Source organism: Podarcis erhardii, assembly GCF_964252035.2.
Source record: "Podarcis erhardii genome assembly, chromosome: 15".
Classification (NCBI taxonomy): domain Eukaryota; kingdom Metazoa; phylum Chordata; class Lepidosauria; order Squamata; family Lacertidae; genus Podarcis; species Podarcis erhardii.
Genome location: NC_138505.1, coordinates 41,945,543 through 41,963,787, shown reverse-complemented (window position 1 = coordinate 41,963,787; position 18,245 = coordinate 41,945,543). Strand labels below are relative to the sequence as shown.

Sequence of the window (18,245 nt, the reverse complement as noted above, 5' to 3'; positions counted from 1 at the left end):
CCATTCCCTGCCCTCAACCTTTCCTCCCCCTGAATTAATACCAGAGGCACACTCCAGTCTTACATCCCATAAAATTTACTTGTAGGTTGTTGAAGATTAAGAATTATCTGCTCTAAAGGTAACATCTCTGAATGAGTCACTATTCTGGGTTTCCTGATTGAAATGAGATGAGCCAAGAACACTGACTCATACAGAGATGTGACAAATTGCCTCTTCTGAGGTAGGTTTCCCAGTTAATTTTATTTACTTTATTTTAAATTACTTACTATTCTATACATTCCAAGTATAACATATAAAACAACAAAGCAATACAAACACATCATTTTAGATCCACCAGTAAATTCAGAGACACTTCCTATCACATATTAAACCTCTGCCTTAAACAAAGTTAAGTTGAATAAGATGAAAACTAAGGTTTTAGATAAAAATCTAACAGTGATTGAGAGAGAGAGGTTTCAGAAGGAGACAGGATTAACACTGGTTAAGAAAGTGAAATATCTAGGGGATAACATGACTGCTAAGAATGTGAATTTATTTAAAGATAACTATGAAAAATGCTGGATGGAAGTGAAAAGGGACTTAGAAATATGATCAAATTTGAAGTTATCATTGCTAGGCCGAATTGCTGTGATAAAAATGAATGTATTGCCAAGGATGCTGTTTTTGTTTCAAACATTGCAAATTCTGGATAAAATGGATTGTTTCAAGAAGTGGCAGAAAGATATTTCTAGATTTGTCTGGCAGGACAAGAAGCCCGAATAAAATTTAAGATATTAACTGACGTTAAAGAAAGAGGTGGATTTGCCCTGCCAGACCTTAAGCTCTATTATGAATCAGCCACATTTTGTTGGCTGAAGGAATGGCTGCTTCTTGACAACACTGACATATTGGATTTGGAAGGGTTCAATAATGTTTTTGGTTGGCATGCATACTTGTGGTATGATAAGGTCAAAGCACATAAAGCGTTTAAAAACCATATTGTCAGGAAAGCACTATTTAATGTCTGGATAAGATATAAGGACTTGCTTGAAAATAAAACTCCAAGGTGGTTGTCACCAATGGAAGCAAAGGCTCAGAAAAAGCTCAATATGGAGGCCAACTGGCCGAAATATTGGGAAATATTGGAACAAGAAGGAGACAGATTAAAGCTGCAGAGTTTTGAAAAACTAAAAAACAAAGTACGGGATTGGCTTCATTATTATCAAATAATGGAGGCTTTTAATTTGGATAAGAAAATTGGTTTTCAGGTGGAGAAATCAAAATTGGAAATAGAACTGTTAGATCCTAAAACTAAGAACTTGTCAAGATTGTATAACTTGCTGTTGAAATGGAATACTCAGGATGAAATGGTGAAATCTGTTATGATAAAATGGGCACAAGATGTTGGACATAACATTATGATGGCTGACTGGGAACAGTTATGGACCACAGGTATGAAGTTCACGGCATGTAATGCCTTAAGAGAAAATATAATGAAAATGATTTAAAGGTGGTACATGACACCAGTCAAGCTTGCAAAAATTTATCATTTGCCCGATAACAAATGTTGGAAATGTAAGGAGATTGAAGGTACATTCTTTCACCTTTGGTGGACGTGCCCAAGGATTAAGACTTTCTGGGAGATGATCTATAATGAAATGAAAAAGGTACTTAAATATACCTTTCAGAAGAAACCAGAGGCCTTTCTCCTGGGCATGGTTGGCCAATTGGTGCCAAAGAAGGACAGAACTTTCTTTATGTATGCAACAACAGCAACAAGAATACTAATCGCGAAGTATTGGAAGACACAAGATTTACCCACCCGGGAAGAATGGCAGATGAAAGTGATGGACTATATGGAACGGGCGGAAATGACTGGCAGAATCTGAGACCAAGGTGAAGAGTCAGTGGAAGAAGATTGGAAAAAATTTAAAGTTTATCTACAGAAACATTGCAAAATTAAGGAATGTTAGAAGTAATGTTGGAATGTTGGAATGAAGTAATGTGGTTTTAGCAGAAATGATATAAAGGATTAGGTAAAAATGGATTTGTTAATTGGTGAAAGACGAGAATGTAAAATTACAGTATATTAAGATAAATTAATAGGATAAAAACAAAGCTGGAAAGGATTTGCTGAAATATCTAATTGAACTAGAATACAAAAAAGGGAGGTGTGAGGAGGTCAAGGAAATAAGCAAAGGAAAGAAAGTTACGTAAAGGTTTGATCTGTGTGTTGTTTTTTTAATTGCTTGTATTTTTTGTCTTTTTTATTTTTCTCTTTTTGTTTTTTGTTTTTTCTCTTTGTAATCTTTAAAAGTTGAATAAATATTATTTTAAAAAAAATTCCTCTCTTACATATTTTTACCACATACCCAAATGATTTAATATCTATTTTAATTTTTATATTTCCTGGATTGGTAACTATAAGTTTCTGTTCATTTTATATCTATATCGACTGTTCTCATATATACATACAAATTGCAAAAGTCTACAATCCTAGCTTCCCATACCTGGAAGTAAGCCCTGTTGAATTCAGTAAGACTTGCTTCTGAAGTAGAGATGGTTAACATTGTGCTGTTTCCACGGCATGTTTAGCTGTTGTTGTGGTGTGTGTTTAAATATGAGACATATATAGAAGGTGATTCATGTATTAGAGAGTTTGCCTGGGGATCTGTTCCCAGTACTAGCCAGCAATATGTATCCGTGCCAGACAACATGAGCTCTTCTTAGGAGCATCAATGCATGATAACCTCTTCTTTCCATCTTTCACAACCAGGCTGCAGCAGTGATGTTGGAGGACATGCCGGCGGGCGCTCAGATGCTTGTCAGCGCCACCTTTGCTGCCTTCGGACAGGGTGCTTTTGTGAACCGGACGGTGGGAGAAATCTTGTGGGGTTATGATGAGCCGCTCATCGACTTCCTGAACAGCATCAAGCCTGGCTTACTTCCCTTCAAAGGGAAATTTGGCTTGTTTGCTGAAGTAAGTAAAACCCTTGGGAGGGAGCTTGGGTCTCTGAAGTTAGTGGTGGAGGGGTGCGGTGGAAGTCATGAAGGGCAAGGCAGAAATGAGAGGCGGATAGGTGCAACAATTCTGTAGCAGATGCCAAGAGAGAGGCGTGGGAAGCTGCTCCAGATCAAACTATCTGCCTGCCCTGCCTAGCCTCAAAGAGAGCTCTCCCCAGTCACCTCCCAACTAATCCTTCCAAGCAGAGGTGTCAGGAATTTAAGGCAAAATATAATTGGGCACAGTTTCACGCCCGTAGCAAAACAAAGTAGCTTAAGAGGAAGACTCCTTCCATGTACCAGCATTTGTAGGGCTTGCCAGTAACATGTAACTGAAGAACTGCTTTCTGAAGCAGTCCAGGGCAGTGTGTGCAAAAGTAAGGCCAGTTTTGCAAGACATCTCCAGATAAGGAATTTCTGGAAGGCAGGGTTTGCTCCTAGCTTAGGGTTACCAGAAGCTCCTGGTTCCCAGGGACAGTTCATGGATTTTCAAATCTGTCCCTGGGAAACATGGTGGCAGCAGCCTCAGCAGCCTGGAGCCAGCCTGGTAGCGCAGTTGGCTCTGGCTGGCTTCAGGAACTGCTCGCTGCCGTGTTACAACACATCATATGGGGACTTCCGGCGAGGAAAAATGGCTGGTGCCATGGCAGCAAGCAGCTCCTGAAGCCAGCCAGAGTCAACTGCGCTACCAGGTTGGCTCCAGGCTGCTGACCGCTGCTGCCGCCGCCACTGCCGAAGGGGGACCGGGGACGTCCGGCAGTACAGATCTCCTGCCCCCTTCCCCCTTTGTTTTGAATGATCGGGGGAGGCTCGGGAGTCACGGCTGGCTGGCCGTTGCCCAGTTTTTAAAAAACTCTGGGCATTTATATTTCACAGGGTGTGAAAGAAGGGCTTTGCACCTTTATACAATATGCATGTGTGCTTGGGCCCAGGGTCTTTTGCCTCACCATCCCTACTACTGACTCCCTGTTGCCACTCAGCTTCAAAAAAAAAGGGGGGGGAGTGTCCCCGGATTCATTGAAAAAAATCTGGTAACCATATCCTAGCTACTACGCCTTCTGTTGGCTGCTATGGCGTGTATCAGTGGCAACACTGCGGTGACTGGTTCAATGTTTCCGTCTAGGGTGCCTCGTACAGAATCAGACTTTTGGTGCATCCAGCTCAGCAGTGTTTCTTCCAGTTTCCTCAAAGTGGTGCCTGCCAGATGTTGGATAGCAGTTACCGTCCACCCCAGGCAGCATGGCCAACCTTGGGAAATGAGCTCAAAATGTCTAGAAGGCACCAGATTGGGGAAGGCTCCTCTGTTCACAGAGGCATCATCCAAACTGGGAGCTAGTGTGGCAGAGCAGCTAGAGTGTCGCGCTCGCACCTTGGAGACTGAAGCTCAAATCCCTGCTCAGCCATGAAGCTCACTGGGTGACCTTGGGCCATTTGCCATATCTTAGCCTAACCTGGGCTACAGGATTGTTGTGAGGGCAAAATGGAGAGGAAATGTGGAGTGTAAATGTAATGATACTGATAATGATACTGTCAAGGCCTAAGGTCAAGATCTCGCCCAGCCCAGCAACCTGAAATCGTTTTTGCTGGTGGTGTCAGGGATTTGTAACATTATTCAAGGCTCTGAGGTGCAGCCTATACTCTACCTCTGAGCTATGGCCAACCTTCCTTGCCAACCCTTCTGAAGAGGGCAAGGTATGAAGTGGCCTTCCTCCCTGTTCTCTGCTCCCTGATTTCCCTAACCCCAACCCTTCTGAAAAGCACGTGAGCAAGGCATGTTAATAATATATATTCTCTTCCACTGCAGTTCAATAATTCAAATACAGGGCTGTTCACGGTGTACACAGGCATGAAGAACATCAGCAGAGTCCATATGATAGATTCTTGGAATGGACTGAAAGAGGTAACTGCAAACTGCTCTCTTCATGGAAACTCCTCTTCCATTGTCTCTCTTTAAAGGCAGACAGAATCAACCCATTCAGATCCTCCTATGCAGTCAAGATGTTTTGGCTCTGCCTTTGTCTTCCCAGTGCTGTTTGCTGCCCCATCAACTCAGAACAGAGTCTTCTTTTAATATGGAAGACTTGGCACAGCATAGGATTTGCCATTGATTCCTTCATTTTTTTCCTTTTGTAATCTCACCTGCTCCCATCAGATAGGCTGAACCATGTGCATCACATGTTGGGAATAAAAAAATTCCATGGAGACAGCTCAGATTCAGCCACAAGAAAAAGCTGAATTCTTCAGTTGCTGTAATCCAAGTGTGAGGAGCCTTTTTCACCCCGAGGGCCACATTCCCCTCTGGGAAGCCTTCCAGGGACCACATGGCAATGACGGGCCGGGGCAGAAACGGAAGCTGCAATTTAAACACATTCTTAACTTGTGGACATTCAGCTTTACGTGCGTGACCATTAATTAATTAAAAGATAGTGGAAAGGTGGTGGAGTTCCAGGAGAAATGATTTTGGCAATCCCACCTGCCATTGAACCCAATGTGTTTTGACTATACAGTGGTACCTCGGATTACATACGCTTCAGGTTACATACGCTTCAGGTTACAGACTCCGCTAACCCAGAGTGCTTCAGGTTAAGAACTTTGCTTCAGGATGAGAACAAAAATTGTGCGGTGGCGGCACGGCAGCAGCGGGAGGCCGCATTAGCTAAAGTGGTGCTTCAGGTTAAGAACAGTTTCAGGTTAAGAACGGACCTCCAGAACGAATTAAGTACGTAACCAGAGGTACCACTGTACATGATTTTGGTTTTAGGCGCAATCCTCGGAACATAAGCCCTGTATAAGTTGTGGGCTTACTTTATGGTCAATTATATCTTTGCACAGTAGGCTAGTTTCTGCACAATATACTCACACACCCCTCTCTATCCTCCGTCCGGACGAAAAAGAGTCATTAATCAGAGTTCAAAGATGCATCCTAGCCATTCTAATGTACTTGTGGTGTGAAGTGGAGCCAGTGAGGCTTGGGGAAAAGGGAGGAGTTGCAGGGGCCAAATGGAGAAGTCTGGAGGGCTGCGTTTGGCCCTTGGGCTAGAGGTTCCCCACCCTGGTATAAACTATACAAGTGAAGAGGGTCTGCATTTTTTAATATTAAAAAAAAACAGTGCTTTGTGCAACACAATCCTCTGGAAATTTTCTCAGACACAAGTCCTATTTGTGTGTTCAGTGAGCCATGTGGCCAGGTATGTGTCTCTCTTTTAAAGGCAGACAGAATCAACCCATTCAGATCCTCCTATGCAGTCAAGATGTTTTGGCCCATGTCAAATAATAGATTTAAGTCCTTTGCACAATCTGAAAGGGGTGCCTTCCACATTGATAAGACTGCAGGTTCTTAAATGGATGTATTCAGCTCAGATAACTTGAGATTGTATCTAGAGTGGCTGCTTTAGTTTTACACAAGCTAAGAAAAAAAAATTCTGCACTCTTTTTTTTACAGCTTTTGTATGGTACTTTTAATCAGAGACCTTTTGCTTCCTAGTGATTCAGACCTCGGAAGAGTTTCCTGGTACAGTTTGTGATTGGCAAGGGAAGTTTCGAGTCAAGTTGTGTAACTGAATTAAAGGAAAGGTTGTGTGGCAGAAAGGTCTGGGGAATTCCTCAGGATAAGGCATGGGGAAGACAAGGCCATGGTTTGTAATGAAAGCCAGGCTTAACCTGTTTGGCAGGGAGAGTTTTTTGCTAGACTCAGCCCAGCTTCTGGTTATTCTTAGGGATCCATTTTCCCTCTAGGTGTCCTACTGGAACTCTGATCAATGCAACATGATCAATGGGACATCTGGACAGATCTGGCCTCCATTTATGACCCCTTCCTCACCTGTGGAATTGTACAGCCCTGATGCCTGCAGGTAAGCTGAGAAGAAATCCCTGCTTGTCCAGCAGGGACAGTGCATACGCCTCCAGGTATTGCTGGACTCCACATCAGCTCCAGCCAGCAAAGCTAGGCCTTGGAGATTATGGGAGCTGTTGTCCACAAATACATGGAAAGCCAGAGGATCCCCCCCCCAGTTCTAAACTGGAAGCATAGGAATCTGCATTCTATCCTGAGCTCAGTAGATAGACTTGTCAAGAGGACAGGCCATGACTCAGTGGGAGAACATCTGCTATGCATGCAGAAGGCCCCAGATTCAATCCCTGGCATCTCTTGGTAGGCCTGGAAAAGACCCAGCCTGGAGAGCCACTCCCAGTCAGTGCAGGCACATTGCAGTGTTTCTCAGATGACAGAGACCAAAGCTTGCTTATTTTTTGCGGGGGCCTGACACTCCCTTGCACCCACCTCTAGTCTGCTTGAGTTTCATCCTCCATCTCTGTATTATATCTTATAATCTCTCTCACACACCCCACTTCCCCCCTTTTAGAGGAAGCAGTGCAGAGGCTGACTTGAGGCTTCTGGTGCAAGATCCCTGCCTCTGGCTTGCTTAGAATATATATCCTGATCAGAACTGGCTCGAGACATTTTGCTGCTGTAGTTAAAATGCCCAGCTGCTGCTGCTGCCCAGCTGCTGCTGCCCCCAGCCCCCAGCGTGCCCTCGCTGCCACAAGCCTTGTCATCGCAACTGTACCCTCACCTGCAGCCACACCTGTGCTGCTGCCATGACGCAGCAGCAGTGGCAAGGGCAACAGCACTGTGTTGGCAGCATGGTGGGGTTTGGATTCACCATCTGAGGCAAATGGCTTCACCTTGCCTCAGCCACTGCTGCCCCCATCTTGATGTACCCTTACTGCTCTGGGCACTGGGTGAACATAATTGCAGAACTTGACGCTCTCCAAAAAGGCAGAAAGTGATTAAAAACATGCCTTGAATCATCCGCAAATGGGCTTTAGGCCAGTCAGCAGCTGCCCATGGGAAAAGCTGGCTAAGTCGGAGTCTCTGCTGGGAAGCGGAGGCGTGGAAACATCTCCTGGCCGAAATATGAGGTTGGCATGTTCTTTCAGGGTTTGCTTTTTTGGGAGAAAATCCTTTGATGAGGCCGTAGCCTTACACAGGAGAAGGTACAGTCCCTGCTCCTACCTGGCAGCCTCCCTCTTGCAGCTGCACTCAGAGAAGGCTGCTCCCGTGTGAACGGTTGAATCAGGTGCGGTCCGTTGAGGATGTTGAAACTGGATTCTTGGTATTCCCAGTGGCCTATTAGGGGCTGCTTTGTATGGGACGGGCCAACATCCTAGAAGCTAGGTTGGCTGGCTCTACAAAAATAAATGACTCAGCGTTCTAGCTTGTTTACAGGCACAGTTCAAAGTACTGTTTTTGTAGTTTTTTGCTCTCTTTATTTTTGAACATAAAGCACTTTATTTATTACATTTATTGCATTTATTTATATATTTATTATATGATTATTTATTCTCTTCCCATTTGTCTGATTCTTTAGAGTTTACATCACTAATACCAAAACATCTAACATGAAGTAAGAGGGGAGAAATGGTGTGTGTGTGTGTGTGTGTGACAAAACTAGAATTTGTTAGTTCTGCCCGCATTGGCTTTGGCTCCACTTCCTGTGAGCTTCTCTGACCTCCGCCTTATCAGTCCTACCAGTCCAAATGGGCACCAGACACCATGACTCACTTCTGTTCAAAAGTGGCAGATAGATAGTACTAGAAAGTTTAGAAGGTGTACAAAGGGACCCGTTTCAGCAGATGCTGTAGTGGGCCTCAACGTGTTCAACTTTCATCTCTGAAGTATGTCTTCTGGTGCTTGGATGCCCCTCATCTCTTGAAACCCCTGTTTTCAGGTCCATTAAATTAAACTACAGTAGATCCGGAGACTTCAAGGGAATACCAACGCTGCGTTACGTGGCTCCAAAGAACTTGTTTGACAATGGTACAGACTATCCTCCCAACGAAGGCTTCTGTCCGTGCCGCCAGTCTGGAATCCAGAATGTCAGCAGCTGTCGATTAAGTACGTCTAAAAAGTATTTTGGTCCCCGCCCCCAGCAGTCATCCATGTTGTCCAATTTGTTGGGTTGGGGGGCTAGAAGTGTTTAGACATCTTTCATTGTTCTGTTGCTGTTTGTTTTGCAGGAAAATCTGGTACTATAACCCAACCTTTGCTAGCCTGGTTCCCACCAGGTGTTTGGGGGATTCCAACTCACACCAGCCCTTTCTAGTATGGCCAGCAGTCAGGGATGATGGGAGTTGTAGTCCAGCAACAGCTAGAGGGTGCTAGGTTGGGAGACAGCTGCCATAGCCTCTCACATGAATGTGGAAAGCCTGCCTGATGTGGAACTGGAAGCATTGCCAATCTAGCTCAGAGTTCGTTTTCCCCTTTCATCTCGGCCAGACTCCTTTTCTAGCCCTCCTGCCCTAGATTTCTTAAGTGGAGTTGCCAGGGTTTGAACCCCTAACATTTGTATATAATTTATTTCCCAAGATTTGGTTGCAATAAAATCCCCAGAGCAGTTTACAAAAGCCAAGTGAGTGCAACAGCAGCTTCCTGTAAGATGAAAACTTGGATCGTTCCTCTGCCTTACAAAATGCTCAATATCACAAACTGTTATGGGAGAGAACAATGGCAGTGCTGTTCTCTGTGGGGATTGTGTAATACGTAAAATGCTGTTGGGCAGACTTCATTGTGTGGACATGTTCTCTCAGTGTCGTATAATTGTTAGCACCTCTTGGGGACATACAGGCTCAGAGGCTGACTTTGGGCTACTCACTCTCTCAGCCTAACTCACCTCCATGGGGCTGTTAAAATAAAATGCAGTGGAAGAAGCCATATTTGCCACCATGAATGCCTTGGAGGAAGGGCAGGATATAAGAAGAGCCTGCTGGGCCAGGCCAATGTCACATCTAATCCAGCATTCTGTTCTCAGAGTGGCCAGTAACAGAATCATGGAGTTGGAAGAGACCCCAGGGGTCATCTAGTCCAACCCCCTGCAATGCAGGAATCTCAACTAAAGCATCCATGACCAGTGGCCAGCCAACCTCTGCTTAAAAACTTTCAAGAAAGGAGAGTCCACAACCCCCTGAGGGAATCCGTTCCACTATGAAACAGCTCCTACTGTCAGAAAGTTCTTTGTGGTGTTTATTTGTAACTTGAATCCAGTGATTTGAATCCTACCCTCTGAAGCAAAAACAAAAAACAACAAAAAACAACAACAAGCTTGCTGCATCTTCCATCTGACACCCATTCAGATATTTGAAGATGGCTATCATATCTCCTCTCAGTCTCCTCCTTACCAGGCTAAACATATCCAATTCCCTCAACTGTTACTCTTGAGACCATTTATCATCTTGATTGCCCTCCTTTGCACACATTCCAGCTTGTCAATATCCTCTTTGAATTGTGGTGCCCAGAATTGGACAAATGACTCCAAGTGTCGTCTGACCAAGGCAGAATAAAGTGGTACTATGTCTTCCCTTGATCTGGACACTAAACTTCTGTTGATGCAGCCTAGAACAGCATTAGCTATCAGATGCCTATAGAAATAATCTCCTCACTTGAGCCTCCCACCAGCCACTGGCCCTCAGAGGCATTCGGCCTCCAACAGTTGAGTTAGTCATCATAGCCAGCTAGCTAGTCCTCCTTTTAAGCCATCAAACTTGGTGCAGTCTCATGAGAAAAGGCAGTGGCTGAGTACCAGAGCATCTGCTTTCCATGCAGATGGCCCCACATTCAGTCCACAGTGCCTTGAGGTAGAGCTAGGAATGTCCCCTGCCTGAAACCCTGGAGAACCTCTGCCAGTCAGTGGTAGACTGTTCTGAACTAGATGGATGACCTCGGGTCCGACCCCGTGTATGTCAGAATGAGGTTTCCAGGGGCCAATAGTGTCTTCTGTTGGCACTTTTGCCTTAGCTAGCAGAAGGAAAATACATTTCTCATTTGCACAATTCATACTGGTAGCCTAATCTGGATGGTGGGTTTTTTGTGTTTGTGTGTTCATGGATCTTTGGTTAACTTGTGTTAATCAGTGGCTTTCCATTCACAGCCTCTTTCTTGGAAATATCACCCATTATTTACCCTAATCTGTAATGCTCTTCAGAATTAGGATAAGTATTTTCAAGCTGCCGTTAAGAAGTGGCCCAGTCCAGCTGTGTTAGGTGCCAAGTTGGTTAAAGAGTATGTAATATGTAGTGTGTGGGATTCTGAAATTTGTGGCTTTACAGATTCAGGACTGATGTATAGGTGTGCAAAGAATGTGTTTTTTCAGCTGTTGAGTCTTGGTCCTCACTCATGCTTCAGGTGAATCGTTTCCTTTTAAGCAAATGTCTGCTTGCATTTTTTATTTGCTTATACATTTATTTTCCTTAAAAATGGGGGCAGGGGAGGGGGCTGCTCCAGGAATTGGTAATGAAGTTGCTGTCCACAGCCAGCTTTTGCTTCATCCTTGGAAAACCAGCCCCAGCTCAGCCCCAGGGAGGAAAAGCTGCAATCTATATTGAATGCAAGGGCTATATTGAATGCTGTGGGTTAAACCACAGAGCCTTGGAGTTGCTGATCAGAAGGTTGGCGGTTCGAATCCCCATGTTGCTCCAACGGTGAGCTCCCGTTGCTCGGTCCCTGCTCCTGCCAACCTAGCAGTTTGAAAGCACGTCAACGTGCAGGTAGATAAATAGGTGCTGCTTCGGCGGGAAGGTAAATGGTGTTTCTGTGCGCTGCTCTGGTTCGCCAGAAGCGGCTTAGTCCTGCTGGCCACATGACCCGGAAGCTGTACGCTGGCTCCCTTGGCCAATAAAGCAAGATGAGTGCCGCAACCCCAGAGTCGGTCACGACTGGACCTGATGGTCAGGGGTCCCTTTACCTTTATATTGAATGCAGTGGAGGCTGTTTCCTCTGGGAAGCCTACAGGCAGAACGCAGGAGCACCAGATGGCCCTGCTGTGAAAACAGTTTGCTGGACTGGAATTTACCTTTGGTGTGAACCCACAGGGCTGCTCCTACATTTTATGTTGTCTTCCTGAAGGCCCCCACTGCTCTAAAAACATAGTCTCTCTGTATTTGCTCTCCAAATATGATTTTTGGCACTTTTTTGCTGTGGTCAAGGCTTGCATTCGGCACAGAAGATGCTATTCACAGTAATGTCTGATGTTTGTTTGTCTGCAAAATCATATATTTTTTTCCACCCACTTGCGTGTCACACAATCTCCGTCCTGCAGCTTTGCATGCGGAAGATCAATTGTTGTGATTGTTTTTTTAAGTGACGTTTCTAATCTTCATGATCATAAAGGGTGTGAAATACTGTTCATCGTGTCAAGTTCCTGGCTGAAATATTCCAAAGGCTAAAAATAAAAAAAAATCACAGGATCTGGGATGAGTACAGGTAGCGAGATGATTCTATGCCTCAAACAGCTTTGTTTTCATCTGCTTGTCTTTGCTTCTTCTTCTTTAGATGCACCAGTATTCATGTCCCACCCACACTTCCTGAATGCTGACCCAGAACTGTTAGAGACAGTGGATGGCTTGCATCCCGAAGAAGAGAAGCACGGGCTTTTTGTGGATCTGCACTCAGTGAGTGAACCATTCATCCACTAACTCTGGTGCTTTCTTGCTTGTTTAGTGGGCGTCACTGTGGTGATGGAACCGGGGGGGGGGGGCTTTTTAGGTTAGAGAACAGGCAAGTCAGAGGAGGCGTGATAGAGGTGTATAAAATAGTGTATGATGTGGAGAAGGTGGACAGAGGGAAGTTTTTCTCCCTCTCTCATTTTACTAGAACTAGATTAGGCTTGTGAAATGACACTTGCAAACCCTGCTGTATTTAATGTTATCAGGCTCTTAGATGTAAGCCTTCTGGTTGCCTCTTGATTACAGTAATATTTTATCAGCACAATGAGGACCCTTATCTGTGACCCACAAATATGGCCTGTTGAATGGAAGAGTAGATTGCATCACTTTAGATTATGGGGAGGCGAGGAGGGATACCATGCTTTTAATGCACCATCCTGTTAAACATAATGGTCTGTAAGTAGAAAATTAGCAGCGTTGGTGGGGGTGAGGAATTCTAGCCTGACTTGCTTCTTTCTGTTCTAGTTTTCTACATGCAAGGAGGGAGCACGGTGTTCACATTTTCAAATGTCCCCATATGCAGTGATACAGTCCATTTACCATCACATTGTGCTACATGGGTGGACCAGGGTTATTTTTATGATGATTATTGCTACCACTGCCACCCACCCTTCACCAGCAGGCAGGTTACAACAATTACAAATGGAAAAGTTAAAACAAATATGCTATTCCAATAGTCATGAACGTAACTTCTGTATTTTCTGTTCTTTTGAAATTGAACTGGGAAGTTACACTTGGTACAAACCCAACAGCCTTCCCTTGATCTGTAGAAGGCAGTTTTACAATCTCGCCTGCTTGCACCTATATCTAATCTGCTCTCCACGTCTATCATCTGTTTGTGGCATATGGCTTGCCATGGATTCCATAGTACAAGGATATTCTTTATTATTGCACTGATTAAGGTAGCTTTAAAATCATAAATCAATTAGTGCAGTGATTTCTCTCAAACGGTGGGGGCCGTCTCCGTCTCCTTGTGGGAGTGTGGGCAGGACACCTGAAGGTGAGGCATGTGGAGATACGGGGTGGCGGAAGAAAGATCTGTGGCAGACAGAGCAAGAATTGCTTTCTTCCTCTTGGCAGAGGTTTGAACATTGCAGTCATCCAACCTGTAGCTTTCTTGGCATGTCCAGTTAAAACAAGTATGGGGAACCTTTGGTCCTTCAGATGTTGCTCAACTACAACTCCCGTCACTCCTAGACATCGGCCATGCTTCCTAGGGCTGATTGGAGTTGTAGTTTAGCAAGACTTTGACAGCCAAAGGTTCCCTACTCTTGAGTTAAAGGGACATCAGGTAGTGTCAGGGACTGGCTGGACCCTGATGAGTGGAGGCTGGATAAGGAGGAGAAAGGGGGTTGGAGACTGACTTGGAAGAAGGGACCAGTGATCTGGAGGAGCTTGTAACAGCCAGGAGAAGAGAATCATAGAATCATAGAATAGAATCATAGAATCATAGAGTTGGAAGAGACCACAAGGGCCATCGAGTCCAACCCCCTGCCAAGCAGGAAACACCATCAGAGCACTCCTGACATATGGTTGTCAAGCCTCTGCTTAAAGACCTCCAAAGAAGGAGACTCCACCACACTCCTTGGCAGCAAATTCCACTGTCAAACAGCTCTTACTGTCAGGAAGTTCTTCCTAATGTTTAGGTGGAATCTTCTTTCTTGTAGTTTGGAACCATTGCTCCGTGTCCGCTTCTCTGGAGCAGCAGAAAACAACCTTTCTCCCTCCTCTATGTGACATCCTTTTATATATTTGAACATGGCTATCATATCACCCCTTAACCTCCTCTTCTCCAGGCTAAACATGCCCAGCTCCCTTAGCCGTTCCTCATAAGGCATCGTTTCCAGGCCTTTGACCATTTTGGTTGCCCTCCTCTGGACATGTTCCAGTTTGTCAGTGTCCTTCTTGAACTGTGGTGCCCAGAACTGGACACAGTACTCCAGGTGAGGTCTGACCAGAGCAGAATACAGTGGCACTATTACTTCCCTTGATCTAGATGCTATACTCCTATTGATGCAGCCCAGAATTGCATTGGCTTTTTTAGCTGCCGCGTCACACTGTTGGCTCATGTCAAGTTTGTGGTCAACCAAGACTCCTAGATCCTTTTCACATGTACTGCTCTCAAGCCAGGTGTCACCCATCTTGTATTTGTGCCTCTCATTTTTTTTGCCCAAGTGCAATACTTTACATTTCTCCCTGTTAAAATTCATCTTGTTTGTTTTGGCCCAGTTCTCTAATCTGTCAAGGTCATTTTGAAGTGTGATCCTGTCCTCTGGGGTGTTAGCCACCCCTCCCAGTTTGGTGTCATCTGCAAATTTGATCAGGATGCCCTTGAGTCCATCATCCAAGTCGTTGATAAAGATGTTGAATAAGACCGGGCCCAAGACAGAACCCTGTGGCACCCCACTAGTCACTCTTCTCCAGGATGAAGAGGAACCATTGATGAGCACCCTTTGGGTTCGGTCAGTCAGCCAGTTACAAATCCACTGAGTGGTAGCATAGTCAAGTCCGCATTTTACCAGCTTCTTTACAAGAATATCATGGGGCACCTTGTCAAATGCCTTGCTGAAATCAAGGTAGGCTACATCCACTGTGTTCCCTTCATCTACCAGGCTTGTAATTCTGTCAAAAAACGAGATCAGGTTAGTCTGACATGACTTATTTTTCAGAAATCCATGCTGACTATTGGTGATCACAGTATTCCTTTCTAGGTGCTCACAGACTGTTTGCTTAATGATCTGCTCCAGAATCTTCCCTGGTATTGATGTCAGACTGACTGGGCGGTAATTATTTGGGTCCTCTCTTTTCCCCTTTTTGAAAATTGGGACAACATTTGCCCTCCTCCAGTCTGCCGGGACTTCGCCTGTTCTCCAGGAATTCTCAAAGATGACTGCCAGTGGTTCTGAGATCACATCTGCCAGTTCTTTTAATACTCTTGGTTGGACTCGATGGCCCTTGTGGTCTCTTCCAACTCTATGATTCTATGATTCTATGATTCCCTTTCCTTTTAGTATTACTGTCCATGGGATCTCACCCAGCACTTCCCTAAGTTTTATGAAGTCGGCTTTCTTAAAGTCAAGAAATTGAGTCCTAGTATGCTTGGCTGCTCCTTTCCGCTGTATAGTAAACTTCAGAAACTTCCACTTCTACCCCACTAACCAGGTCATCAACATTGGTTAGGACCAGATCTAAAATGGCTGTTCCTCTTGTTGCTTCTCCCACTTTCTGGACAATGAAGTTGTCTGCAAGGCCAGTGAGGAATCTGTTTGACCTTATGCTCTTGGCTGAGTTTGACATCCAACAAATATCCGGGTAATTGAAGTCCCCCATTACTACTATCTCCCTTCCTTTTGCATGCTTGGCCATCTGTTCCAGGAAGGCATCATCTATGTCCTCCGTTTGGCTTGGGGATCTATAGTAAACTCCCACAGTGAGGTCCCTGTTATTCTTCTCTCCCTTAATTTTGACCCAAATGCTCTCACTTTGGCTTTGAGGTTCTAAATCTTGGATCTCTTCACAGGTATACACATCCCTGACATATAACGCCACTCCTCCTCCTTTCTTGTCTGGTCTGTTTCTCTGAAATAGATTGTATCCCTCCATTATTACATTCCAATCGTGGGACTTATCCCACCAGGTTTCAGTGATGCCTATTATGTCATATTTAGTTTGCTGTACCAAGAGCTCAAGCTCATCTTGTTTATTTCCCATGCTTTGTGCATTAGTGTACAGACATTGAAGTCCATTAATCATTCCCCCGTGACTCTTATTTAAGGATTTTTTCCTCCCACCACTAGGTCTGCGTGCTGTTTGCTCCATTTGGTCTATGACATTTGGATGATCATCTTCATCAATTGATAGACTCCTACCTTCAGGAGCACTGTCTCCCTCCCCCACATTAGTCAGTTTAAAGCCCTCCTGATGAGGTTTCTGAGATTTTTGGCAAAAACATTCCTCCCAACCATTGTGAGGTGCAGCCCATCGCTTGCCAGAAGTCCATCTTCAAGAAACTGCTGTCCGTGATCTAAGAATCCAAACCGTTCCTGTTTACACCATTTGCGAAGCCAGCTGTTCACTTCCACTATTTTTCTCTCTCTCCCTGGGCCACGTCGTTCAACTGGGAGGACAGATGAGATGACAATTTGTGCATTTAATTGCTTCAATTTCCTGCCCAGAGCCTCGTAGTCTCTTTTGATCTTCTGGAGGCTATTGCTTGCAGTGTCATTGGTTCCCACATGAACCAAGAGGAAGGGGTATTTGTCAGTGGGTTTTCTGATTCCTTGCAGTCGTTCAGTTACATCTTGGATCTTAACCCCGGGGAGACAGCACACTTCCCGAGACATCTTGTCAGGCCCACAGATCACTGCTTCTGTTCCCCTCAGTAGGGAATCCCCTATCACCGCTACACGCCTCCTCTTAGGTTTGGTCGGGGTTCTTCCGTGAGCTGTCCGTTCCAAGGTCGCCTGCACATTGGACAGGAGACGCCTCATTGGAATAGTTGAGAGACGAAGGATTGAGGGACGTACCTTGTCCTAACGTGTAAGTGTACTTTTGAGAATAAAGAGTTAATTCTTTCCTCTGGACCTTCCTTGGCTGACAGCACTATAGCAGGTAGTCCATCAGACTCAGGATTGCCTATGATGGGCAGGAGCTTTCAAAGGCACATGGATGGAGCACTTACGGCTTCCAGATGTTGTTGTTTAGTCCACCTCTCCTCAGCCTCAGCCAACCTAGCCAGAGGCCAGGGATGAGGGGAGTTGTAGTTCAGCAGCATCTGGAGAGTGGCAGGTTCCTGACACCTGGTGTACATGGTGCATGCAAAATGTGTATTTTGTTGTTGGACTCCATCTCCCATCAGCCCAAGGCATTATGGCCAAGCAGCAGGGATGATGGGAGTTGCAGCTGGAGTGTTGCTACGCCTGGAGGAACACAGCCTCCCCTTCCTGGGACTAATGGTGTAACTCAGCTTTGTCAATGTTACTTGGCAACCAAGGTGATAGCATTTTTAATTTCACCCAGTGTAGCAATAAGATGGTTAGGAGAGAACTGGAACAGTAAATGTGTAGATGAGAGATTACAGTTAAAAACAAACCAATAGAAAACCTCCTAAACATCTTCCTAAGTGGGGAAACAGTTGCAACACAAAATCTGTTATGTGCAACACAATTTTAAAAACACACAGAGAGAGACGACAATAGTTTTATTTAGCTTTATGAAACTAGCTTAAGTTATTTAGATGGACAAAATTCCTACCGGGCCACTGCCCCCAAAGCAGATGATCCCATGACAGGCAATCGCAAGGTCAAGCGAACAACCCTGAACATAGGGAGGGAGGGTGGGTGATCCGATGCGCGCAGTGAAAAGAGGAAGCTCAGTGCTGCGCGCAGGGTATTTAAAAGCTATGGCTGTCAATCTCAAAATGGCAACATATAAATCTCCCCAGCAACAGATAGAACCCAATTGTAATGGTGGCTAACATTCTCTTCCCGCCCAGCAACAGTGGGGTGTCTTGTTAGCCCCCACCGCAACATGTGCTCGCCATGAAGGAGAACACGCTTTATCAAACTGCCATTATAAAAATTGATTGTGAAACCACACCTGGAACACTGTGTACCATTCTGGTTGCCCCACCTCAAAAGGAAAATGGCCCAAGGCATGTTGGCTAAGGTATGCTAAGTGTGCTGCAATATTTCAGTTAAATAAAAGCCCTGATGGAGTCAGAGGGGTTGCCTTTGGGAGAGGCTTCTTGTCATATATGAGTCACT

General features: G+C 44.9%; 1 protein-coding gene across 3 annotated transcripts in view; it reads left to right on the top strand.

Annotated features, from left to right (window-relative positions):
* The window catches only part of SCARB1 (scavenger receptor class B member 1), a 64,088-nt gene that overhangs the window by 25,790 nt on the left and 20,053 nt on the right, over positions 1–18,245 (top strand). For all 3 annotated transcript variants that reach the window (XM_081841626.1, XM_081841627.1, XM_081841625.1), the window contains exons 4-8: positions 2,756–2,959; positions 4,787–4,882; positions 6,718–6,833; positions 8,712–8,878; positions 12,308–12,426. In XM_081841626.1, coding sequence (XP_081697752.1) covers positions 2,756–2,959; positions 4,787–4,882; positions 6,718–6,833; positions 8,712–8,878; positions 12,308–12,426 — 702 coding nt within the window. The remainder of the gene's footprint in view (positions 1–2,755; positions 2,960–4,786; positions 4,883–6,717; positions 6,834–8,711; positions 8,879–12,307; positions 12,427–18,245) is intronic.